Raw genomic sequence first — 26638 nt, 5'->3', positions numbered from 1 at the left:
ATGAGTTGCAATTGGAGGCAACAAAGGCTAAAGGTGTTCTTACCATATTTCACGGTCTAAGAGCACCTAGTTTACAATAATATAATACATATTACAATAATTGCTGCATGGTCTAAGAGACATTTGGGAAATATTGTTCCAAAATATATTGCATATTACAACAATAATAATAATAATAATAATAATAATAATAATAATAATAATAATATATACTTTAATAGCTCCAAACATGTCACTATGATCAATCCTCAACATAAATTTCCAACTCAACATTCGAGGACAATCATAAACATACACAGATATAATAATAATAATAATAATAATATGTATAAAAAGGAAAAGGGTTATACTCGAACCTAATTTGGGCTTAAGAGCACAAGGCCATAATCTATAGGTGATTGGTGATTGTTCCAAAATAATTGATGATATCGTTATTGATGTGGTCGGTTCATCGATCGATCAAGCTCAATTTCTTTTCTTTACAATTATTTTTTTAATGAGAAAACAATTTGCATTCAAAGATAATTTTTCATAAATTATGAGGACAATTAGATGTTCTGCTAATAAATCTTCAACTCTTTCGACCAAAAGCACCAATACATATCAATAACTAAGTTTAATTAAAAAATAGTCACTGAAACAACACTTGGGACTGGAACAGAGAAGTACTAAAAGAACAAAAAAGCTTATAAGATAGAACAAGCAACAAAAGAAACTAATAGCGTGGGTAGCAGCACCCTTCTTTACAATATACTACATATATATATAAACAACTACATAAATATTTATATTAGCAAAGAAATAAAATAAAAACAATACCTGGAAACCACCTGCTGGAATCGTGAGCAACCAGCACCCCACGCTGAGAAGCACGCCACCGGCGAGACTGCTGGAGACGAGAACCAACGCCTATCACCGTTAATGTCAACGATGCCGAGAACCCAGCTGCTGTCGAGCGTTGTTCACCACCGTCACTGCCATTCACCTACAGCCGCCGTTCACCTCTACTAGCCCTAAATGTTGTGATTTTGAATAAATCCCCAAATGTGTAGTGCTGATGAGTTTTCTCTATTGTTTAACCCTATAATTTCGAAAAATATGATAGCTTTTTAAGTGTTATACATAACAATTTTAAGGACTCCCAAAGCAAGTCTTTAAAATTATTAAGTAACACACTTATATTTTAGCCCAGATTTTTTAGGACTCGCATATTCTTTTAGGACACTCATTGCGAGTCCTAAAAGAGTATTAAGGACTCCCAAAGCAAGTCCTTAAAATTATTAAGTAAAACACTTATTTTTTAGCCCAAATTTTTTTAGGATTCGCATATTCTTTTAGGATACTCATTGCGAGTCCTAAATTGTGTTTTCTCAGGACTCTCAATGAGTATCCTAAAAACTCTATAAATATTTTTAAGGACTTGCATTTAGGTGCGTGTCCTTAAAAAGTGTCCCGCAAATGGTATTTTGTAGTAGTGACAGTGTACTTTAAATAGTGCTAGACTTTCTAATCAATTCCCTTGGTTATAAACGTGTAACTAAGGTTAGTGACTAGGGTTAGGGTTCAAAATTTTGGTCAAATGGAACATTGACTTTTTATTTAAAAGTTTTGTACATACATGGGATCCCAAAATGATACAAACAAATGTTTAAAAGTGTGTATTCAAGTCAAAAGTTACAACCAACTGGCCTAAGAAGCGAAATAAGAGATACAACCCTAGTTCCTTTGAGATATCCTCCGACGTGGTGGTCGAGTAGCCGCATATGTACACACCACCACCAAAGCTCTCTAACTCATGGCTGGTCTAGCTTTCCTTTCCACTTACCTTCACCATATTGCACCTGTGAGCCAAGGCTCAGCAAGAAAACTTAAACATGTGCATGAACATTAAATACATATTCCAGATACATATCTAGCATGCCAAATAGTAATAACCTACCCATCGATGCATACAATTACAAATAAATTACCATAGGATCAACCCGGGGCCATATGCCCTAACTATGTGACCATAGAGTCCCTTGGGGCCCTTGCCCTTAGCTCTAAGTAACTAGCCATAGAGCTAACCAAGCGCTTTCTTTTCCAATGACCATAGGGTCGACCAACGTAATAGTACGTCCCTGATTGGGACTAAGCCTCTCGACCAGGATGTATGGCGTTATTGCCGCCCTTGTGTAATAAGTCAAGGCCTTTACCAAATATTCTGATACCCAGACAAATAGTTACAGATATAGATAATCATACTTTAGACAATACAAGTATGCATGCATATTAATCGTGGTATGTTAACCAATTAAATGCAAACATAGTAGTGACCATGTTCCATAATGGGGTCGAGCTCTAACTACGTAGACAATGCTAGCAATTATTAACCAATTATCAAGACACAAAGCATTCAAGCATGTTTAATCAACAAGTACAAACATAACTTAATCACGTTCATTCTCAGGGGCCTGAGCCATATTCACAGTTATAACCAACAACAAGGCCAAGCCATAATCACATATATCACGTATTGGGTGAAGTTTTCTTACCTTAGGTCCAACCCTCGAGCATGATCCCGGTTCTGAGCCCCTAGCAATAACCTAGTCACAACCAATAGAGAATCTCGTAAAAAACGAGCAAATAAAGGCTTCAGGACCGAGTCCTAGCCTCCGGGACGTCAAATTCTACTAAATCGGGTAGCAGGATCGATCCTGAGCCCTTAGGTTTGAGTTCCCGCACTTAAAACCCTCTCGAGACTCAGAAACCCTTCAAGTGTTGCGGCTCACAACAAAAGAGTCGCGACCAGCCCCAAGTCAGAGAGCCCAAGGCTCTCCTCTGTTTTGACACGCGTCGAGACTCAAATGGGCTGACAACACCTCCTTCTCCTTCTCGTTCACGCGAGTCGCAATGCCCTAAGAAAAGAGCTGCGACTCGACATGAAAACTCAGAAATTTCCCCATTTTCTTCAAGCCAAAAACCCACCAAAATCCTATCCAAACATAGCTAAATCCCCAAAGTAATGTTCCCAATATATTTTCTCAGAATTGGTTGGATTACTAACACAAGACTACTTATTATTTGAACAACTACAATGTTGTCCTAGGCTTCTCCTCTTTCTATACATTCTTCTTCTTTTTTTCTCTTCGTTTTTTTTAATCCTTTCGTTTTTCCCTTTTTTTTTTTCTATAATTGGAAATTTGAAATTCTGTGTTTTTCCATAGAAAATTTTGATTCTTTTTCCATGGCGAGGAAAAAGAAAAAAAAATATTTGTCTATTCTGTCCAGAAAAATGGGGGAATGACTATTCGCTTGAAAGGATTTCTAAATATGTGTTTTACGACTTTGGGCACGCATCGAGCCTGTGATTATGTCTCAACAAAAATCGGATTCTTGTGAAAAACATATTAATGAAATTACCTTTGGTTCCTCATAATCATTGTTATTACTAATATTTTTAGTAATCTCTTGTGGATTATTTGATGCATTACTAGAAATATTTGGATTTCTTAGGTAATGATTAAAAGTCACTACACGTTTGCATTTTCTTGAACGAATTTCAGGATTCCGTCCTAACATTTCTTCAATTGGGTCGTCTGCGTGTTCAAAATTTTTTATTAATATGTATGACCAGCGAGGAACTTTTTTTCTGATTTCTTTTAGTCCAATAGATTCGTTTCGAATTCTTTTATTGTTATGATCATTTAGAACTTTAGCAAGTAGAATTTTTTTTGTCCTTCTGAATTAATTCTCACCTTTTCTGTTCCATAAGTAAATAATTTTTTTAAAAATTTAAACTTGATTTTATAGTAAATTCATTAATTAATCGCAAGAAAAAAATAAGTTCCTTTTTCAATGATTTTTTATCAATTTTTTCTAATTTTTTTTTGTTCAAATTCTAAATAATTTATAATAAGGAGACTATGAATTTATTTATCCAACCTTTTTCTATGTCATTTTTTTGGCAATCTCATTTTGGATTGGAAGTGAATTTTGTATTAATTTGTCCATGGTAGGCGCCACTCAAAAAAGGATCATATATTTTCACTAAGTATTTTTTTTATTTGTATTATCATTGTACAATCTAGTTCTTTTTTCGAGTCCATCTAGAATAAGGGATTTACTATTTAAAGTTTTGTTTAGAGACAGGACTCTATTTAGAAATTTGTTGCTTAGATTTTTTCTTTTTTCTTCACTATTATAACTCCAATGATTATATAATTCGTTGGAATAGGAGTTCTCTGTTGTGAACAGAGACATTTTCTTTGTATCATTTCTAACAAGGCTGACAAACTAGGTGGTTACATAAAATATATTCTTTCATTTCCATCACATTGACATGTGTGAAAAAAAATATTATGACATTTCATTTCTTACAGAATTTTCAAATCTAGCATTTTTTATATATCGAAATGAACGATTCCATCATTTATAGTGAAAAAGAATAGTTACAAGGTGTTTTTCTAATTCTACCTTTGAATTTTCTTAATTCTAATCCACCTTTTTTTCCTTTCCATTCACTTGTATCTCTTTCGTTTCATCAATTTTGTCCAAATCCTCCTTTTCTTTCGAAAAATGGCAAGAAGAAGGATCTTCTTCGGTGGACCCCCCTTGTTCTTGCTTAGTCCCCTTCGTTTCAGAAGTTGTTTCTATTTCTACATCTGTTTCTTCTATTTCTAAGGTTTCTTTCAGTTTCTTAGTAACAATGGGTGACGATATTCTGCCTAAATAGTAGATAAAGATAATTGAAAAGAGACTACTAAAGATTCGAGCCACAAAATTTCTCAATTTTGCCACCATATACTTATTAGATCTAATAGAATTATTTTGTTGTATCCAGACTAAAACCAACCCAACCAATTTCATGAATAAAATGTGACCAATTAACCAACCAACTAAACTACTAGTTACAAATAACATCTTATTGTTGCATCGAAACATATAAATGATGACTAATTTGACTAACATTGAACTTGGTAAAATGAAATGGTAGTATAATAGAAAAATGAGATTATTTAGGAATAGACATTGAATGCTAAGATTACGCATTGAATTTCTATTAGTAGATCCATAATCAAAAAAGTGTTTGTGATTGTTCCAAAAGAAATGAAAGAAAAGATAGGGTAGAGGTAGGGCAGTTATTGTATGAGGTCTACCCAATGCTAGATGAAAAGGCACATAATAGATCGATATGAACATCATGCGCTGTCTCGTAATAAAACTGGTTGTTGCTGATACTTTCTTCACGGTTCCTTCTTCTCCTTCTTCCATAATGTGAGCTCGGAGAAGGAAGAGATAAGAGGGCCCTATGGAGAATGTGGTCAGAAATCCATAATAGAGTCTGACCACAATGACTGAATTTATTATCTTCATGCATAAGGATACTAGATTACCTAGTATAAAAGATTGAAAAATCATCCCAAATCTCCCCTTGTTCTTTTCTATTTCCATTTCTCGATTATTATATGATGATTTTTGAACTTTCCATATTAGAAAGAGATAAACTAGAAATGACATCTTTTATCTCAATGACACCAAAGGGATCTTAAATTAATGGAATTGGGATATGGATGGAACAAAATGAATAGAGCCACTTTGAGGTTCCCTATGAAATGAGGCCTGGAACGGAGCCACAAAGAAGATGTTCCGAGAGTTACAAAGGAAACTTCGAGCTCATATAGGTCATGTGTTGAGAAAGGGAATTGAAATTTATGAGATCTAACTGACTGGTCAGTGGTAGAGCAGTTGGCTATTAACTGACTGGTCGAAGGTTCGAATCCTACTTGTGGAGATTTGATTCATTCCAAATTCTTTAATTCGGAATGAAAGGATTCACTTTGACCGTTAAGAGATTAGGTAACCCGTTCCTTGTGTCTTTGTTTCTATTGCATTCTATCTCATTGTTTCAGATTCTATTCAGCGATATTTGAGAATCACCGTCAATCCCTCGGTGTAGGTTTGGGATAATCCTTTGTTCCCTAGTCTGGGGCTATTTACGACTATCCAATTAAGAATTCTTAGTTGTACTAGTACTAATAAGTGCATCAAAGATTCAGTCATCGATTCTCTAGAGAGGCCACAATTACAATGAGCAAATATATTAATATCAACTTAGCACCTCAAAACACTCAAAACCCAAGTCAAAACTTGTACAAAACCTCATCAAATCTCCAAATTCAGATTGAGCTTCTAAAACTCTAAAACTCAGCCAAAAACCAGAGAAACACACAGATTTAGGGCTAGAAATTGTTACCTATGTTTCCCCATTCGACGCTAAGCGCTTCCCCAAGCAATCTCGAGCATAAGCTAGCCTCGATTCCTCCTAAATCGCAAGAATTCCCAAGTAATATTGAGAGAGTGTGTGTGAATGAGAGAAAGAGAGAACTCCTCTATTTTTTCTGTGTTCTAAGGTTATGGGAGGTTATTTAGAGTTTAAGTAACTCTAAGTGAATCCCGAGCGCTAGGGGTAAAATGGTTAAAATCCCTAGAACTTCCTCCTAATCACACTAACTCTGAATATATGCTCGAATATTTATTTCCATTACCCGATAACCTGGTAATGTACTAGATAGCCAAAATACTCCTTGACTCACCCTGAGTCCGGTATTTAGTCCCGCTGTTACTTTCCTGCTAACTTGCTCCCTAGGATCACCTCATGCCGAGTACCCCAAATATATCCACATAATAATATGGTCTTACGCCTATATCACATATATGCACACATATTCCAAATATACCCGTAACAGGCCAATTTACAAAGATTGTCCTTCTAATAAGAAACATCCCCACATGCATATTTAATACACCTAAACATGCATATCTAGTAATATTATAATATAAGTCACATAATCATATAATTACACACATATATATCACATAAACACATAATTTTCCATCTTGGCCCCCTAATCAAGGCCCTAAGCCTTATTACGTAATTTGGGATGTTACAATCCCTGTCGCATTGCAATCCTTGAGGGTTGGGGGCGTTTGTCGACTGATGGCTGGCAAGCAACCCAGGCATCTGAAGATTCTCCGTGTTTACAGAACCCTCTAAGTCCAGATTTCCAGCAGTGGTGGCGTCTTATATTTTATTTCGGTCCAATATATACTTGGTTAACTTTGTCTGAGCATACAGACCTGTTCAATGTAACGTGAATATCTGATAAAAAAGGGACGAGATGTAGAATAAGAAAGGATAACTTTCCAGCACTCTGAAAGTCCAGCACTAAAGTGGATTCTTCTCTAGAAGGAATCCGGATGTCATAAAAAAGTGGTGCCTGACATCAGGGGGTGTTTCCAGGAGCTGAATGAGGCCGGATTGACATTATGGTTCTTCAATCGCTAAAACCCCTCACATGTTTATCCTTGGTGTTCAGCTCCGACTCCAACCGATAATAGTACAACACCTCTGTGGGGGTGGGTTCTGGCATCACTTTCCAGGCGCAAAATGCATGCGGCCCTAGAAGTAACTTGTAGGCTTGGAGCAGGAGTTGGAACGACGCGATCCCCATGAACTCGAGAAATTGCGCAAAATAGTTGTGGAGCGGGAGAATTGCTCCCGCGCTAATGTGGTCTGTGCTCCAGGCCCCGAATACACGCAGTCTAGTATGGGCCTTCTCCACTTTCTGGGCCAGCCTGTTGAAGAAGAGCCCCCGAGTCGACTCTATCCCGAAGGTTTTCTCCAACTCATTCAACTTTTGGTAGTTTTTGAACTCGTTTATCTCTGCGTCCATTTCCCACGTGTTTTTAGTGGGAAGCTTGTGCCCCTCCAGGATGACGGGGCCCGCATTTACTGGATCTTCCAAATAGAGTGTGATCCCACGAGCCATTATCAAAGACGTGGAAGAGACAAGAAAAGAAAGAACCAAGCAGTTGGCAACAAAACTGAAGAAAAATTGTTCAGGTATGGGGATTCTCCTAAAATGCTTGGAGAGGTCCCCTCTGGACACTGCTGTGAGAAAAATTAAGGTCCCAAGAGCATGAGTTGGGAACTAAAAGAAAAATATTTTTGCAAAAGGGAACTATTTCACCCTGATGGTTTTGAGGCCTCTGGGTTCGTTGATTCAGAGTGGTCTAGCCTGCTCCATTGGTCAATTTATCTACAAAAGGAAATGTAACCTAAAAATTTCTTTATTATTCATCACCACCTAGAACTACCTTACACGGTGGTCGAAGACCTAATGACCACATGTCGCAGAGGCGATATGATAATAAAGAAAATAATGAGGGAAAAAAAAGAATTGGCCAGAAAACTTACTAGGGAATTGGAAGTTGGAATTTTTTGATAAAAAGGCAAGAACGTTGGTAGAAACTCAGTCTTGAACTTGAGGAGGCGATAAAATAGCTCGTCGATGTTCTCAGAAGGGTCGTTCGGGGCAAAGTTGTCCTCTTGATGAACAAAGGGTGACTTCGATGGAAATAGGTGGGCTCAAAGATGCAGCAAACATCAGAAAATATCGTCTGTGATTTCAAGCATTCAAGGTCTCTGCTCTTTTCTCTCTGGTTTGAAAATTTAGAATCAGTAAAAGTGAGGAAAGAAGCCCACTATCATACTTATTGGAGAAAAGTCTCATTTTCAATCCAATGGTCCATATGGAATATCCCCAAAGGATCCACATCCAACGGTTCCGGATAGCAAAGGTGCATTAACAAGCCCAATCAACTGCTAAATCATTGATTCGTCAATCTGTGATCCGCGCCTCTCTCATCTAATGATCCACATTAAAAATCCCAAGACAATCCTCATTCGACAGTTCTAGACAATGCAGAAACATTAAGTAGCCCACTTAAGTTCTAAAAATGCTGTTTCACTCAGATGAGACATCTTAGAAAACACGCTGACTTTCATCAGTCACCCAGGACCACGAAGGAGCTTCCACGCATCTCTTGGGTGCGAGCATCCTCAACGTACCATTCACTTGGAGACACGCGTCTAAGTCATTTGGAATTCAAAAAGGCTAGGGATAGACAATTAGCCCCCAACCCATCAAACCTGGATTAGGCAAATGAAGTGGGACCGTGGTAAATGAAATGGGAAATAGGTAAAAGATCCTAGAGTCAGGTGATGGAACTGGTACAAAGAAGCAAGTCCCTACCATGCGAACACAGATGAAGACTTGGGGGGTAAATGTTTACCATATTTTCCACCTTGAACATGTGATATGGTCAAACAGGCATCATTGACACTCAGGAGAGGCCCGGGCCCAACCACGGCCCAACGAACAATGAACAACCAAACACCATATGCCCATTCATTGTGAGATTCTCTATCACCCTGAGAAGGCCAACATGGTAGCAGATGCCTTGAACCGAAAGGATCCGGGACATATAGTTACAGGAAAATAACAAGGAAGTTGGCGGACGATATGGCTAGAGCAAGAATTGAGTTAGGGGTGGGCCAGATGGCCAACATCACCCTACAGTCTACTCTTTTGAAGAGGATTAAGGAGAAAAAGTTAGATGATCCACAATTACTGAAGATTAGAGGGAACGTCCTAGCTGAAGTAGCTAAGGACTATACAGTGTCATGTATGGGCTGGTTGAGATACAAGGATCGCATATGCGTTCTGATGGACACCAAGATCTGACGGGAGATTCTGGATGAATCTCATACTACCACTTATTCTCTACATCCGGGAACCACGAAGATGTACCAGGATCTGAAAGTTGTATATTTGTGTCCTGGAATGAAAAGGAACATGCTTGAGTATGTGGCAAGGGGCCTAACATGTCAGCAGGTCAAGGTTGAGCATCAGAGGCCAATAGGGCTGTTACAGCCTCTGGATATCCCAAAATGGAAGTGGAAGGACATCACGATGGATTTCATGGTATGATTGCCTAGAATAGTGGGTCAGCATGATTCAATTTGGGTCATTGTAGATCGATATACGAAATTAGCTCATTTTCTACCAGTGAGGACGAATTAGATGGTTGACCAGTATACTGATCTCTATGTGAGAGAGATAGTTCACCTTCATGGGACTCTGAGGTCTATTGTGTAAGATAGGGATTTTATCTTTACTTCCAAGTTTTGAGGAAGTTTACAAAGAGCGATGGGTACACAGTTGAAGTTCAGTACAACTTATCATCCTCAGACCGATGGTCAGTCTGAGAGGACTATTCAGATATTCGAGAACTTGATGAGAGCATGTGTGTTGGACTTTGAAGGGTCCTGGAGTAAATATTTTCCACTGATAGAATTTTCATATAACAACAGCTACTAGTCTACCATTGGAGTGGCACCTTATGAGATGTTGTATGGTAGGAAGTGTAGATCGCCCATTCATTGGGATGAGCTTGGATGCTCGCGTCTCAGAGTAGACAGAAGAGCTATTTAGACCCAAGGCGGAGGAACATGGAGTTCAAGGTGGGAGACTATGTCTTTCTTAATGTTTCACCACTGAGAGGGGTGAAGAGGTTCGAGAAGAAGGGGAAGCTGAGCCCTAGGTTTATGGGACCATTTGAGATCCAAGAGACGATCGACCAGGTGGCCTATAGTTTGGCCTTACCCTTTGCATTGTCTAGTATGCATAATGTATTCCATATTTCCATGCTAAGGAAGTATGTGTCAGATGGGACTCATGTACTGAGTTATGAGGATTTGGAATTGGAGGCAGACTTGTCCTACGAAGAGCAACCAGTTCAGATATTAGATAGGAAGGAAAAGGTCTTGAGGAACAATACTATACCTTTAGTTAAGCTATTATGGAGGAACAACAATGTCAAGGAAGCGACCTGGGAGCTAGAAGCAGATATGCAGACTCAGTATCCCAAGATGTTCAAGTAAAATTTTGAGGACGGAATTTCTGTAAGGAGGGGATAGTTGTAACGTCTCAAAATTACCTAATAAGGCTTAGGGGGGTAGGATGGAAATATATGGAATTGTATGTTTATTTGATATATTTGATTGTGATTATGTGAGTTATATGATAATATAACTAGTTATGCATGTTTAAGGATATTAAGTATGCATGTGGGCCCATTTCTTATTTGAAGGGCAACTATCGTAATTTGTCCTGTTACGACATAATTGTATATATGTTCATATATGTGATATATATGAGAGACCATATTATTATGTGGGTTTATTTGGGGTACCCGGCACGAGACGATCCTAGGGAGCAAGTTAGGGGGAAAGTCACAACGAGACCCAATACCCGACTCGGGATGAGTCAAGGGGTATTTTAGGTATTTGGCATTAAATTGTGTTATCGGGTAAAGAATAAATAATTGAGGACATATTTGGAGTTAGTAAGATTAGGGTGGAATACTAGGGATTTTTACCATTTTTCCTTTGGGGACGTTGTTGGTACCTCGAGCCTCGGGATTGGCTTAAGTTGTTTAAGCCTCAAGGAAACAAAAGCATAAACACCTCTCACAACCGAGTCTCTCCCTCTCTGTTTTTTCTATCAAATTTTCTAAGGGTGCTCTTTGAAGAACTCAGACGATTTTGGCTAGAAACTAAGTAATTGAAGGCTCAGGATTAGAATTTAGATGGCTTGTGGCTAGGGGATCACCATTCATAGCTAAGGTAATATCTTAATCCTTGTTTCAGATTGATTTCTACCCTGTTTTCCTTAAAGTTTGAGGTGTTCTTAGCTTGTTGCTCAAGAATGAAAGTTTGATTTTTGGTGGGTTTTTAAACAAGATTTTAATTGGGTTTTGTTGCTGGAAAGATATTAAAACTGTTATGATGATTGAATTATTGTTTTAGGGGGGCATTGGGTTGGTTTTGATTGAATTTAGCTTATGAAAAATGGAGGAAATCTGGGTTCCCAGGGCCAAGTCGCGGTCTTGTTCTTGAAGGGCCGCAAGCCAACCGAACCCAGGGCCTTGGGAGGCTACTTTCTGGGAGGCGCGCTGCGACCCTCAAGGGTAGGTCGCGACCCGTGTTCCATTTGTAGCAGAGGAGGGCCTCTGACTTGAGGGTGCGCTGCGACCCTCACGGGCTGGTTGCGGCCGGTTTGGGCTGTTTTTTCCATGGTGAATTTTTAGAGATGGGAATCTTTTCCTTATGGCTCGGGATCGTTACTCCTACCGATTTAGTAGAATTCGAGGCCCCGGAAGCTAGGACTCGGTCCAGTAACCTTTATTTGCTCTTTATTGATGGAATCCTATATTATGGTCTTGACTAGGTTATTGCTAGAGGCTCAGAACTAGGATCTTGCTCGAGGGTCGTTCTTATTTTATGCTATACTCGGACCTGAGGTAAGAAAACAACACCCAATATGTCTTATATGTGATTAGGGTTTGGCCCGACTATTAATAATAATTATGAATAGGGCTTGGGCCCCTGAAAATGATTATGAGTCAGTTATCGTTCTATTTATTGATTAAGCATACTTGAAATTCTATACCTGCTTAAGTGTGTCATGACTGTTCGCATGGTTTGCATGGTTTGGGCTAGGCCCGTTAAATAAGCATGATTATTACTATAATTATGGTTACTTAATGATGTTACGTGATTTATATGTATGCATGTTTGTCTTGATGAGGTATGCCTATCCAAATCTATTTGGCTACTCTATGGCTGGTTACCCATAGCTAAGGGCGAGGGCCCTAAGCGACTCTATTGTCACATAGCCAGGGGATAGGGCCCCGGGGTTAACTCTATGGTCAACTGTCCAGAGCAGTTGCCCCAGATTTGTCAAATGACTATTTATTTATGATAGTATGAGTAGGTTATTATTGCTAGACATGCTCAAAAAGTATATGGGAATCTGTATTTTCTTTTTATGCACATGCTTAAGTTTTCTTGATGAGCCTTGGCTCACAGGTGCTATGTGGTGCGGGTAAGGGAAAAGGAAAGCTTGACCAGCCATGAGTTGGAGAGCTTCGGTTGCGGTGTGTACATATGCAGCTGCTCGTCCACCACGGTCGAAAATATCTCAGACGAACTAGAGTTGTAGCCCTAATTTTTCTGCTTAGGTAGGCCGATTGTAACTTTTGATGTATATACACCCTTTTAATCGTTTGTTTGTAATATTTTGGGATCCCATGTATATATGAAACTTTTTAAATAATAGTCAACAGTTCCTTTGACCCAAATTTTTAACCCTAACCCTTGACATTAACCTTAGTGACACGTTTATAACCAAATGACTTGATTAGTAAGTCTGACACAATTTAAAATACATAGTGTAATGGTCCTGGATTAGGAGGACATTACAACTTGGTATCAGAGTTGCCAAGGCTTAAGGGTTCCTGAAGACTGGCCTGACATGTACACTAGCCAGTAAAGACAAGCTCGACTCAGGGTTAAGTAACTATTATGTGTTGAACTGCTTAAACATGATATGAATGCATTATCTGCGTGCCTGTTTAGGAAGCATGGGATAATCTGATAGGGCCTGGCCCTTGACTATTGCATGAATGATAAAGGATGTGCTTATTAGCATTGTTACTACTTGTGAATGCAAAGGAACAACTTAGTAGCGTTATTATTTGTATATAGGCTAGGAAATGCTTACTAGCATTGTTAACACTGGCAGGTATTAAAGAACATGCTTATTAGCAATGTTACACTTGTGTAAATGTTTGGATATGTTGATGTGCATTGTTATTTGTTGATGGATATTAGAAAGTGATTTTTAGCTCAATGAATGAGCTTATTATGTGTTGGCATGCTTATTAGCATTGCTTTTGTTGTTTGTCTGTTTGATCTTGGATCGTCAGGTGGAAAGAGGTATTCTTATTACGTGCCTAATGGCCGATTTGATCGCTGTACAGTGAATTGAATAAAAGTATGAATCCTCGAAGGTTAGAAAGGTTGGCTAGCCACGAGTTACAGGCCATGGAAGGGAATGACCAGGGCCATGCTCCACCGCCAGCTCCAGAAAACTGGCAACAAGTGCTTGCTGGTATGCAAGCCAAGCTAGAGAGGTAGGAAGAGGAGATTCGCCTCTTGAGACAGCAATAGGTTCTAGCATGGAACCCACAACCTGCAGTACCGGTAGTGATACAGCAAGAGGTACAAGTTGTAGTGCAACCCCAGGCAGGGGGAGATAGATGGGAACCCCTATATGAGAGGTTCAGGAAGAAACACACTCCAGTCTTTGAGGGCGGCTCTGATCCATTGAAGGCTGAGCAGTGGATAACCATGATAACCACCATTATGGATTTCATGAGGGTAGGTGGTAATGAGAGAGTGACCCATTCGCCATTTATATGTTTCGTGAGGATGCCCGAATATGGTGGGAGGTGGTATCCTAGACATATGCGGTAACTACCATGGAATGAGAAGAGTTTAGAAACTTGTTTTATGAGAAATTCTACAACGACACAATTAAAGTTGCGAAGGCTGAGGAGTTCAACAAGTTACTTCAGGGTTACACGACAGTGATTGATTATGCCTTGAAGTTTGACAGACTGGCAAAGTTTGTTGGGGATTTGGTGGCCAGTGATGGGAACAGAAGAGAGAGGTTTCTTCAAGGGCTACAACCTATGATAGCCTGGGATGTTTGTATTACCAGTGTACCAGGATTGACTACCTATGCGCACGCTGTGGAGAAGGCGCTTACAACTGAGAGCGCAGAGAATAAGATCTAGCACGATAATGCGGCCAGAAGGGATTCTAGGAGGCTGGGACCTCCATTTACAAATTTTGGTAGGGGCGGAGGCCCTAGTAACCAAAATAGGAAGACTCCGGACACAGTTTCAGCTCCAGGGCCAGATAGGAGGCCACGGGGCATACAGATGGACTGCCACGGTGGCGGTGAGACCTGGAGAGCATTCCTAGAGTGTACCTAGTGTAGGAGGTGCCATATTGGGTAATGTCAAGCGAAGGCCTACTTTGTTTGCAATAGTGTGGGGCATTTGAAGAAGGACTGCCCAAGAGCCAAAAAGGAAGAGCCCAAGAAGGTGGACAGCCTGACGCTAGCTCAGGTGTTCACCTTGACCCAGGCAGAGGCCAAGGCTAGTCCCTCAGTGGTTATAGGTCAGCTTTCTAGTGTTGGAACCCTTCATACTATTTTGACTGATTCAGGTGCTATGCACTCTTTTGTTGTTAGTAGGATTATAGATGGACTGTGTAGACCATGTGACTTGTATCCTGTGGGGTTTGGTACTATTCTACCTACTGGGGAGTTAGTGGTTTCCAAGAGATGGGTTAGATCACTACAAGTTACAGTGGATGGTAGGGAATTATCAATTGACTTGGTGGAATTGGTAATGACTGATTTTGATATAATTCTGGGTATGGATTTGCTAGAGAAGTATGGTGCAACGATAGATTGCAAGAAGAAGATGGTATCCTTTGAGCCCGAGGGTGAGGACACCTTTGTATTTGTTGGTACTATGCATGGACCCTATATACCTATGATATCTTTACATAGAGATAGAGACCTATTGTCAGGGGGGTGCATAGGATTCTTACCTACTGTGGTGGATACCACTCATGTATGCCAATGGGACCAGGACACACCAAATTAGTATGTGCGTATCTGGACGTGTTTCCAGAGGATCTGCCAGGGTTACCTCCGCACAGGGAGATTGAGTTTTTAATTGAATTGGCGTCAAGCACATAGCCGGTGTCTAGGGCACCTTATAAGATGGCTCTAGCCGAGCTGAAGGAACTAAAGGTTCACTTCAGGAGTTGCTAGACTTGGGTTTTATCATGCCCAGTTTCTCGCCATGGGGTGCACCAGTTCTCTTTGTGAAGAAAAAGGACGGTTCTCTGAGGATCGATTACAGAGAACTGAACAAGTTGACTATCAAGAATAGATATCCACTGCCAAGGATTGATGATTTGTTTTTTTGCCAGCTAAAGAACAAAGAGGAGGATGTACTGAAGACATCTTTTCGCACTAGGTACGGGCATTATGAGTTTTTGGTGATGTCATTTGGATTAACTAATGCCCTTGCATCATTTTATGGATCTGATGAACAAGGTGTTCAAAGATTACTAGGATCGGTTTGTGATCATCTTTATTGATAATATATTGATATACTATTAGACAGAGATAAAAGACGTGCATCACCTTAGATTTGTACTACAGTGGATGAGAGAACACAGGCTCTATGCGAAATTCAAGAAATGCGAGTTCTGGTTGCCACAGGTGACTTTCTTAGGTCACATAGTCAATAAGGATGGAATTAAGGTTTATCCAGCAAAGATTGAGGAGGTCAGATATTGGCCAAGAACGAAGAACACTTCAAAGATTAGGAGTTTCTTGGGATTGGCAGGGTATTACAGACGCTTTGTGCAGGGTTTTCCATGATTACGTCATCACTAATAAAGTTAACACGCAAGAATCAGAGGTTCATATGGTCAGAAAAGTGTGAAGACAACTTTCAGAAGCTCAAGAAGAGTTTGATCACCACTCTGGTTCTGAGTCTTCCTACAGATATGTAGAGTCCAAGAACTTTACTTAGCTAGTTAGATAGTAGTATTATAGTATTTATAGTATTATCTTTATGACTGTGGATTTTTGGTTCAGACCGGGAATTATTTGGACACTCATAGTAGTACTTGTAGATTTTCTAAGTTTAACATATAGTTTAAGAATATTAATGTTAACCTAAGGTTTGATTAATATGGCTGATATTAAGGATAATATTTATTATACTATATGGTTTAGATAAGAACAATAGGATTTTAAGCACATGTTATGTATGGGTGATTAAAGGATTAAGTATTTTGAGGATTAAATTTAATAAAGGTAAAGTTTGAATGCTCTAAGGTCAGTCAGCAGCTTTGAATACGTTTAAGGGCTTAGTCAAGGTTGTTTACTCAATTTGAATTAAGCTAAAAATGTGTAATTTCGTGTTTAAATAATTAGTGAATGCCGATATATCGCAGCACGTAGATACGGAAAACACGAAACGATGCACGTTTGCCTCGGGCATATTGGTCCAGGAGATATATCGCCTATAGGGGGCGATATATCGCCTCCTTCAGCTTATTTTGAAAGTTTTTGAATTTGTTTTCCATTCAACCTTTTGATAAGTCCAGCAACTTTTTGAACGAGTCTTCAGCCTCTGCTGAACGATTATTCAAATTATTTTCACCTAAAAAGCCATTATTTTTATTCAAGTTAAATTAAGATCCTTTCATTCCTAAACTCTATAAATAGGACCTAGTACCCAGCCATTATTCACCTTTTACTCTAAGTTCAGAGGCTGCAAGTTGCTAGGTGAGTGTGAGAGTGTAAACACTTGGGTGGGGAAATCATAAGCTTGATCACCATAAGCTTATCAAACACTTGGGGAAGTAAGGTTTCATAGTATTTCAGTTCGAGGTTTAGATTGGTCTACAAGTCTTCAAGGTATTTCTACACCTTAGTTCATTGGTATTATTTTATTTTAAGTTCTCATAGTCTTCTACTCAGCCTCTAACCTTAATCTCTATTTTTTTTGGTTAGGAAATCTAAGTTCTTGAGCAAAAAGGTTTTGGTAAGTATTTTTCTCAATGGTTTAGTCCTTCCATTCCTTTCAATTCTCTTCTTCTCTATACTCACTCTTTTTAATGGTTCTTAGGAGTGTTCCAAAGTCCCACCTCTGTCCTCTTATCCCGGTATTTTGGTAAGGAAAATAGGATAGAAATTCATATGTTATATGTTTTATATGTTATCTTATGTTTCTTATGTTATGATAAGTGTTATGATATGTATGTTTGTAGGCTTGGGCATATGACCCATATGACTAACAAGCCCCAAATAGATTATGGGCATATGACCTGCTTAGCTAGTAGGACCCCACTAATCTAATGGGCATATGACTTGTTTAGTCTGTGGGACCCCAAGTAATAATGGCCATTATAGTATGTGTATGAAATAAGTGTAATGTATGTTATGTTATGTTTTTATGTTTCTTATGAAATCTATGTCTATGAACTATGTGGTAGATTTTCCTTGCTGGGCATTAGGCTCATTCCTTATTGTTTATATGTGCAGGAAAATAGCTATAGTGGCGGTAAGGTTCGTGGATGCTTGGGGATTGTGTATCGGTGATGAATGGATTCAAGGAGTCGAGAGTTCGATTTTCGAGGATGTAGTCTTTTTTTTTTATGGTTTTACATGTATTTTTTTCCGCACTTGCAATGTAACTGCTTTTTATTTTAAATTATGTTTTGTTTCTAAAACAATGGGATCCCATATCCTACTTGACATTTTATGTAAGTAACTCTTATTTTTTACAAGTTTCCTAATAAAGTTATGGTATTTTCACAATGTAAGTTTTATTAAGGATTAGTATGTTTAGTTTTCGTTAATGGTCCAAAAGTCAAGAGTAGTTGGGTCATTACAAGATCGGGACAAGTTTGTAGTTTATTGTGACACCTCGAGGTAGGGTCTGGGTTGTGTTCCTATGCAGACAGGGAAGGTGATTCCCTAGGCATCACATCAGTTGAAGGAGTATGAGAAGTGATTCCCCACATATGACGTAAAACTTGCAGCAGTGGTTTTTGCACAGAAGGTGTGGCGAAAATACTTATATGGTGAGAAGTGTGAGGTATACACTGGCCATAAGAGTTTAAAATACTTCTTCACCCAAAAGAATATGAACATGAGAGAAAGACGTTGGTTAGAGCTTGTCAAGGATTATGATTCTAAGATTCTCTATCACCCTGGGAAGGCCAACGTGGTAGTAGATGCCTTGAGTCGTAAGGGTTTAGGACAATTATATAGTGTCAGGCAGATATCAAGGAAGTTGGCAGATGATATGGCTAGAGCAGAAGTTGAGTTAGTGGTGGGCCAGCTAGCCAACATCACCCTACAGTGTACTCTTTTGGACATGATTAAGGAGAAACAATTGGGGCAGATTAGAGGGAACGTCCTAGATGGAGTAGCTAAGGACTATATGATGTCAAGTATGGGTCTGTTGAGATACAAGGATCAGATATGCATTCGATGGACATTGAGACCAGATGGGAGATTCTGGATGAATCTCATACTACCCCTTATTCTCTACATCCGGGCACCACGAAGACATACTACGATCTAAAAGTTTTATATTGGTGGCCTAGGATGAAGAGGGACGTGACTGAGTATGTGGCAAGGTGACTGACCTGTCAGCAGGTCATGGCTGAGCATCAGAGGCCACCAGTACTGTTACAGGCTATGAATATCCTAGAATGGAATTGGGAAGACGTCATGATGGATTTCGTGGTAGGATTGCCCAGGAAAGTGGGTCAGGATGAATACATTTCGGTCATTGTGGATCGATATATGAAATCAGCTCATTTTTTACAAGTGACGACGAATTACATGGTTGAATAGTATGCAGATCTCTATGTGAGAGAGATAGTTCACCTTCATGGGACTCCAACGTCTATCTTGTCAGATAGGGGCCCTATCTTTACATCCAAGTTTTGGAGAAGTTTACAAAGAGCGATGGGTACACAGCTGAAGTTCAGTACAACTTATCATCCTCAGACTGATGGTCAGTTTGAGAGGACTAATCAAATATTGGAGGACATGATGAGGGCATGTGTATTGGACTTTGAAGGGCCCTGGAGTAAATATTTGCCTTTGATAGAATTTTCATATAACAGCCACCAGTCTATCATTAGAGTGGCACCTTATGAGATGTTGTATGGTAGGAAGTGCAAATCACCCATTCATTGGGAAGACATGGGTGAAAGGAAATATTTAGGTCCTAAAGTAGTTTAGAGGACCACTGAGGATATTGAGAAGATTAGAGCTTGGATGCTCGTGTCTCATTGTAGATAGAAGAACTATTCAGAGCAAATATGGAGGAACATGGAGTTCCAGGTGGGAGACAGTCTTTCTTAGTGTTTCACCTTTGAGACTGGTGAAGAGGTTCAAGAAGAAAGGGAAGCTAAGCCATAGGTTTGTGGGACCATTTGAGATCTTGGAGAGGATCAGTCAGGTGGCCTACAGGTTGGCCTTACCCCTGCACCGTCTAGTGTACATAATGTATTCCACATTACCATGCCGAGGAATTATGTGTCAGATGGAACTCATGTACTATGTTATGAGGATCTGGAACTGGAGGCTGACTTGTCCTACGAAGAGCAACTAGTTCAGATTTTGGACAGGAAGAAAAAGGTCCTGAGAAACAAGACTATACCTTTAGCTAAGGTATTATGGAGGAACAGCAAGGCCTAGGAACCCATCTGGGAGCTAGAAGCAGATATGCAGACTCAGTATCCCGAGCTGTTCAGGTAAAATTTCGACAACGAAATTTTTGTAAGGAAGGGATAGTTGTAACGTCCCAAAATTACCTAATAAGGCTTAGGGCCTTGATTAGGGGGCCAAGATGGCAATATATGGAATTGTATGTTTATTTGATATATTTGATTGTGATTATGTGAGTAAATATGATAATATAACTAGTTATGCATGTTTTAGGATATTAAGTATGCATGTGGGCCCGTTTCTTATTAGAAGGGTAACTATCGTAATTTTGCCTGCTATGGGTTGTATATATGTTCATATATGTGAGAGACTACATTATTATGTGGGTTTATTTGGGTTACTCGGCACTAGAAGATCCTAGGGAGCAAGTTAGCGTAAAAGTCATAATGGTACCCAATACCCGACTCAGGGTAAGTCAAGGGATATTTAAGGTATTTGGCATTAAATTGGGATATCGAGTAATGGGAACAATTAATTGAGGATATATTTGGAGTTAGTAAGATTAGGAGGGAATACTAGGGATTTTTACTATTTTGCCTTCAGGGACATTTTTGGTACCTCGAGCCTCGGGATTAGCTTAAGTCGTTTAAGCCTCAAGGAAACAAAAGGATAAACACTTAAACTCCTATCACAATCAACCCTCTCCCTCTGTGTTTCTCTACAAACTTTTCTAAGGGGACTCTCTGAAGAACTAAGAAGATTTTGGCTAGAAACTAAGGAATTGAAGGCTCAGGATTAGAATTTGGATAGCTTGTGGCTAGGGGATAACCATTCATAGCTAAGGTAATATCTTATTCCATGTTTCAGATTGATTTCTGCCTTGTTTTCCTTAAATTTTGAGATGTTTTTGAGCTTGTTGCTCGGGTATGAAAGTTTGATTTTTGGTGGTTTTTTAAACTAGTTTTTGTTGGGTTTTGTTGCTGGGAATATATTAAAATTGTTATGATGACTGAACTATTGTATTAGGGGTGGCATTGGGATGGTTTTGGTTGAATTTGGCTAATGAAAAATGGAGGAAATCTGGGTTCATAGGGCCAATTTGCGGCCCTGTTCTTGAAGGTCTACGACCGAACCGAACCCAGGGTCTTGGGAGGTTTCTGTCTGGGAGGCGCGCCGTGTCATGGGCTGACATTTTGGACCGTGGAAATGCCCGTACGGCACCTTGATTCCTTTGAGCCAAGGTCAGCCTTCCAACCATTCGAATAATTATGGGCACATTTTTCGCGCGATCGTGTGCCTCTGCACACTTCCGTCTCTCGAACAACTCTCGCTGAGTCATGCTCTCAAGCATCTATGAGTGCAATCAGGCATCAAGGCTATGTAGCCAAGACACACACACTGTCCATAGGTTCTCACTATTGCAAGGAAAATCCCAACACCGATGCTCACCCAGACATTCGTAAGTCAAGGTAGCATGTGTGGCCAAGAGCCAACACCAAGCTGACGTGCCAACACCTCCCATCATGCCCCATTCGATACTTTCCGATTAGCTCACGTCACAGACCAAGGACTTTAATACGTCCATGATCTAATCCTCAAGGCACCATACCATCTTGCATGTGTGCAGGCCCTCGAGACTGGGTGCCAGACTAGTAGCACACACTGGACCTCTGTCCTGCTCAAGCACAGTGCACCCTCCAATGCTTGCATGCTAACAAGTCCCACGAATGACTTCCTGTGCCATCTCGTGTAGAGATTCATGGCCATGGCGCACCACGACATCACTCGAAGGTTTGGGCCACGTTCCATGCAAGTGGCATCCCGGCAAGCCAAGGGAACCATACCATTAAACCTTTGGCAGCACACTTCGACGCACTACTAGGGCGGTCCGGTAATGTCCATTGACAAGGAGAAAATTAAGGTGCAACCCCCCTCAGGGTGAGGTTCGCAAACCAACCGTTCCCAACGGCATCTATGAAACATCCTTCCATTGAAGGCATGTCTCTCTTCAACGTGGCGCTCATGCCAACTGTAGCCTTTATGCAGTATCTAGTGCATCCTTGCACACAGACTTTGCGAAGTAGTCTCTTACACTTTTGGCCCTCCGGCCTCACTGCATACCCATGGCTTGCTGCGAAATGGCCACTCCTGACCATAACCATAACTGCTACTCTGAGCTTCTACAATGTGGTCAATGATCTGACATCATTCAAAACCACTGCATTGCCTTCTGGCTCATGCTCATGCTGACTCTCAGCATCGTGCCTCAAGTTCTACCCCCAAATCAACCTTGCCTAACTCTAGACGGCTTGTTGAATCTTGATCAACTTGACTAGACTTTACCTCACCCTTGAGGTCTGAAGTTGTCCCAATCCGCTATCTCCCTTCGGCATATGTTCTCTGAATCATTCGGCTTGTGTTCCCATAAACAGGTGTCCCCATAAAACACTAAGCATGTCCCATAATATGCTGCAAAACTTGCCCAATCTTGGTCTCAGCCTACGCCCATGCATACCGTCTATATGTAGTTTCAATTGGTCACCTGACCTACTCGCATCAGTCATGCATGTCTTCACACTGTACAACCCATCTATTGTTGTGTTTCTCTCTAGATTCACACACCAAAACTGAACAAGTACCCTGACCCTTCGAACATATGAATTAGTGGGCTCCACCACTTCAACTTGGGAATAACTTCTCTTCTCGAGGTGTACGTCTCAAGGTATAGCTCGCAAGATAACCACTTTTCCTGTGCGGTCCCTCGTTCCATTTATCACTTTTGAAGATGATGTTGAACTAATGTGTCAGCCATTCTAACTCTTCGCCCCTTGACATCTCTACATTGCCTTAGTACCTGAGTCCTGTTGACTTTCACCTTAGGTAAATGTTGCACCAATGTTACCTTAGTACCTGAGTCCTGACGACTTTCTCCCTAGGTAACTGGCTCTGTCTTTGTCTCTGAGTCTCCTTGACTTTACATTCTGAACAACTAACGATCTCCATGATAACTCATCTCGATGCTTTCGTAATGGAACATTGGTCTGCTATTTGGATGTTTGAACCGTGAAGGTCTCTCCCCCACTTCAACTGTTGGCGTCCTCGACAACTTGACCACACGCAATAATTCATGTAGCACCATTGTCGATTCCCTTATGCGTGAGCTCTCCACATAGCTATCCATCTTCTACATACTAGCATCCCTCCCCTCTGGGCAGCTTCTCTAGGCTTCTATGATCACTAAGTCTTGATAGCAAGGCCCTCCGGCCCACATTTGAACTCAAGCCCCTTCTCTGCCTCCTTCAGCCTTCTTGTAGCACTAAGTTTCCTTGACGCGGCCCTCCAGCGCTCTCAAAACTCTAGTACTATTCTGACCCCTGCATGCGGTCTACTCGGCCCTGCTGGCCTTTGATGCATATATTCTGCAACTCAGCATCTCCCGCGATGCCATAGTGTTGCCCACACCAGTTAATCACTATGAGGCAACACGTTCCACTCAATTGTCTCGGCACCTCTCTTCTTGGGCGAAACAAGATAACATGTAGACACCTCCAAGTACGACTGCCCTTTGACGATCGCGGCCAAGACCACCTTGGTCTCCCTGTGATGCCATTTGGCACACAAGTAGCAACTAAAGCATTCCATGTTCATCTTTATCTACTCTCGACTTCTGTCGTGACTGACAAGAGTCTGACGACTACTATTATGCTCACCCACTCTTGCGTACAAGTTCCCTTTTCAACAACAGCGCTCTACGCGACTTACCCTGTCACTCAGGCAAACCTGAACTAGTGAACCAAGCATAAAACCTTGACCTCTTGATCAAACCTTGTCTCGTGTCAATGAGCTCCAACTCTTTTGTAGGACCTCTCCACAATTGCACGTGGTTGTTGTCTTTCTAGCATCACTGAGCTTTGATTCGAAGTAACCATAACTTGTCCCCTCTCTAGGATGTCCAGTATTCCCACGAAGAAGAGCAACCAAGTCTCATCCCGTCTTAGCCTATTGATCCTTTCTAGGTGACTAAAAGGCTCAACGACATCTGTCCAAGCATCCAGACCCTTATGGTCCTTCAGCCCGCCTACATCCTTTCTAGGATGGGCCAACCAGGTTCACCCCAACTTGAGATGAACCTCGCTCTGATACCAACTGTCATGGGCTGACATTTTGGACAGCAGAAATGCCCCTGCAGCACCTTGACTCCTTTGAGCCAAGGTCAGCCTTCCAACCATTCGAATAATAATGGGCACATTTTTTGCGCGCTGTGTGCCTCTGCATACTTTCGTCTCTTGAACAACTCTCGCTAAGTCATGTTCTCAAGTATCTATGAGTGCAATCATGCATCAAGGCTATCTAGCCAAGACACACACACTGTCCATAGGTTCTCACTATGGCAAGGAAAATCCCAACAACGATGCTCACCCAGACATTTGCAAGTCAAGGTAGCATGTGTGGCCAAGAGCCAACACCAATTTGATGTGCCAACACCTCTCATCATGCCCCATTCGATATTATTCGATTAGCTCACATCATAGACCAAGGACTTTAATACGTCCATGGTCTAATCCTCAAGGCACCATACCTTCTTGCATGTTGGCAGGCCCTCGAGACTGGCTGCCAAACTAGTAGCACACATTGGACCTCTGTCCTGCTCAAGCACAGTGCACCCTCCAATGCTTGCATGCTAACAAGTCCCACGAATGACTTCCCATGCCATCTCGTGTAGAGATTCATGGCCATGGCGCGCCACGACATCTCTCGAAGGTTTGGGCCACGTTCCATGCAAGTGGCATCCCGGCAAGCCAAGGGAACCGTACCCTTAAACCTCTGGCATCACACTTCGACACACTACCGGGGCGGCCCGGTAATGTCCATGAGTACTCCTACTCATGGAGATATATGAGTCCCCTCGTGGTCTTCATATGCCCGCCCTACTAGCCATCCCAACTACTAGTAGCTCACTTGAGACACCTGCGCCAGGGGGTGGTGGAGAGCTGACACCAGGTTCTCCCCCTACAAAGAGCCTTCTGAGCTTTTAGCCTTCTACCACGAACATATATGATTTTTGCTTGGGAGACATATTTGGCTTCCAGCTCGCCAATTCTCCGAATCTCCCAAATCCGATCGTACCATTGCGTTCATTGACCCTTCAATATGGAACCTACCAAGTCACATCCATTTCCAGGCAATATTGAAGATATTTACGAAAATGCCATTGCCAAACAAACTAGGCATCAGCATGCTCACCAGCCTGCACCCTTGCATGCGCATCTGACTGAGCGCCAAGCTAGCTTGTAACATGCCCTCAAGGCCGGCATGTTACACACCGAGACCCTCAAGGGTAGGTTGGGGCCATGTTTCATTTCCAGGGGAGGAGGGCCTCTCACTTGAGTGGTGTGCCATGACCCTCAAGGGCAGGTCACGGCCCGCCTCGGCTGTTTTGGCCATGGTGAGTTTTTTGAGATAGGAATCTTTTCCTTCGGGATTGATACAACTACTCGGTTTAGTAGAATTTGAGGTCTCGAAGGCTAGGACTCGATCTAGAAGCCTTTATCTTTTCTTTATTTATGGAATCCTATGTTATGTTTGTGACTAGGTTACTGCAAGGGGCTTAGAACCGGGATCTTGTTCGAGGGTCGTCCTTATTTTACGCTATACTCGGACCTGAGGTAAGAAAACTGCACCCAATACGTGTTATATGTGATTAGGGATTGGCTCGATTGTCAATAATAATTATTAATAGGGCTTGGGCCCCAGAGAATGGTTATGATTAAGTTATTGTTCTGTTTATTGATTAAACATGCTTGAATATTCTATACTAGCTTAATTGTTTCATTATTGTTCACATGGTTTGAATGGTTTTGGCTTGGCGCCTTAAATAAGCATGATTATTACTATAATTAAAGTTACCTAATGATGTTATGTGATTAATATGTATGCATGTTTTTCTTGTTGAGGTATGCCTAGCCATTTCTTTTTCTGTATCGATATTCGAATACCTGGATTAGGGTTTGACTTATTTGTTAAGGACGACAATAGCGCGATGTGTGCTGGTCGAAAGGCTTAGGAGTAAATCAGTAACGTACAATTACATTGGCCGACCCAATGGTCGATGGAAAACAAAAGTCTTTGGCTAGCTCTACGGCTAGTTAGCCAGAGCTAAGGCCGAGGGCCCTAGGTGACTCTATGGTCACATAGCTAGGGGATAGGGCCCCGGGGTTGACTTTATTGTCAACTGTTCAGGGCAGCGGCCCCAGATTGGTCCAATGACCATTTATTTGTAATTGAATGACTGTATGAGTAGGTTGTTACTACTGGACATGCTAGATAAGTATACGGGAATCTGTATTTTTTGTTTATTCACATGCTTAAGTTTTCTTGTTGAGCCTTGGCTCGCAAGTGATATGTAGTGCAGGTAAGGGAAAAGGAAAGCTTAACTAACCATGAGTTGGAGAGCTTCGATGGCGGTGTGTACATCTCAGAGGAACTAGGATTGTAGCCCTAATTTTGCCGCTTAGGTACGCCGGTTGTAACTTTTGATGTATAAACCCTTTTAAATGTTTGTTTGTAATATTTTTGGATCCCATTTATGTATGAAACTTTTTAAATAAAAGTCAACAGTT

At 40.9% G+C, this 26638-nt stretch overlaps 1 protein-coding gene across 1 annotated transcript; it reads right to left on the bottom strand.

Annotated features, from left to right (window-relative positions):
- Nucleotides 1-4473: 4473 nt before the first annotated feature.
- LOC133806186 (putative protein TIC 214 N-terminal part) lies at nucleotides 4474-5388 on the bottom strand. Its single transcript, XM_062244308.1, has 4 exons — nucleotides 5008-5388; nucleotides 4849-4882; nucleotides 4743-4811; nucleotides 4474-4706 (listed from the first exon to the last, which is right to left on the bottom strand). Exons 1-4 carry the CDS (start codon nucleotides 5353-5355, stop codon nucleotides 4474-4476), a joined length of 684 nt encoding a protein of 227 aa, XP_062100292.1. The 5' UTR covers nucleotides 5356-5388.
- Between the last annotated feature and the right edge of the window lie 21250 nt (nucleotides 5389-26638).

This window comes from Humulus lupulus, chromosome X (assembly GCF_963169125.1).
Source record: "Humulus lupulus chromosome X, drHumLupu1.1, whole genome shotgun sequence".
Lineage (NCBI taxonomy): Eukaryota > Viridiplantae > Streptophyta > Magnoliopsida > Rosales > Cannabaceae > Humulus > Humulus lupulus.
Note: the sequence above shows the minus strand (reverse complement) of the source record. Positions and strands in the feature narration are given on the sequence as shown.

Coding starts and splice junctions, on each gene's coding strand:
- LOC133806186 (XM_062244308.1), bottom strand. CDS start 5,355: ATGAAGATAATAAATTCAGTCATTGTGGTCAGACTCTATTATGGATTT. Junction 4,883..5,007: donor GTAATCTTAGCATTCAATGT/CTATTCCTAAAT, acceptor TGTAACTAGTAG/TTTAGTTGGTTGGTTAATTG. Junction 4,707..4,742: donor TTTTGTGGCTCGAATCTTTA/GTAGTCTCTTTT, acceptor TCTACTATTTAG/GCAGAATATCGTCACCCATT.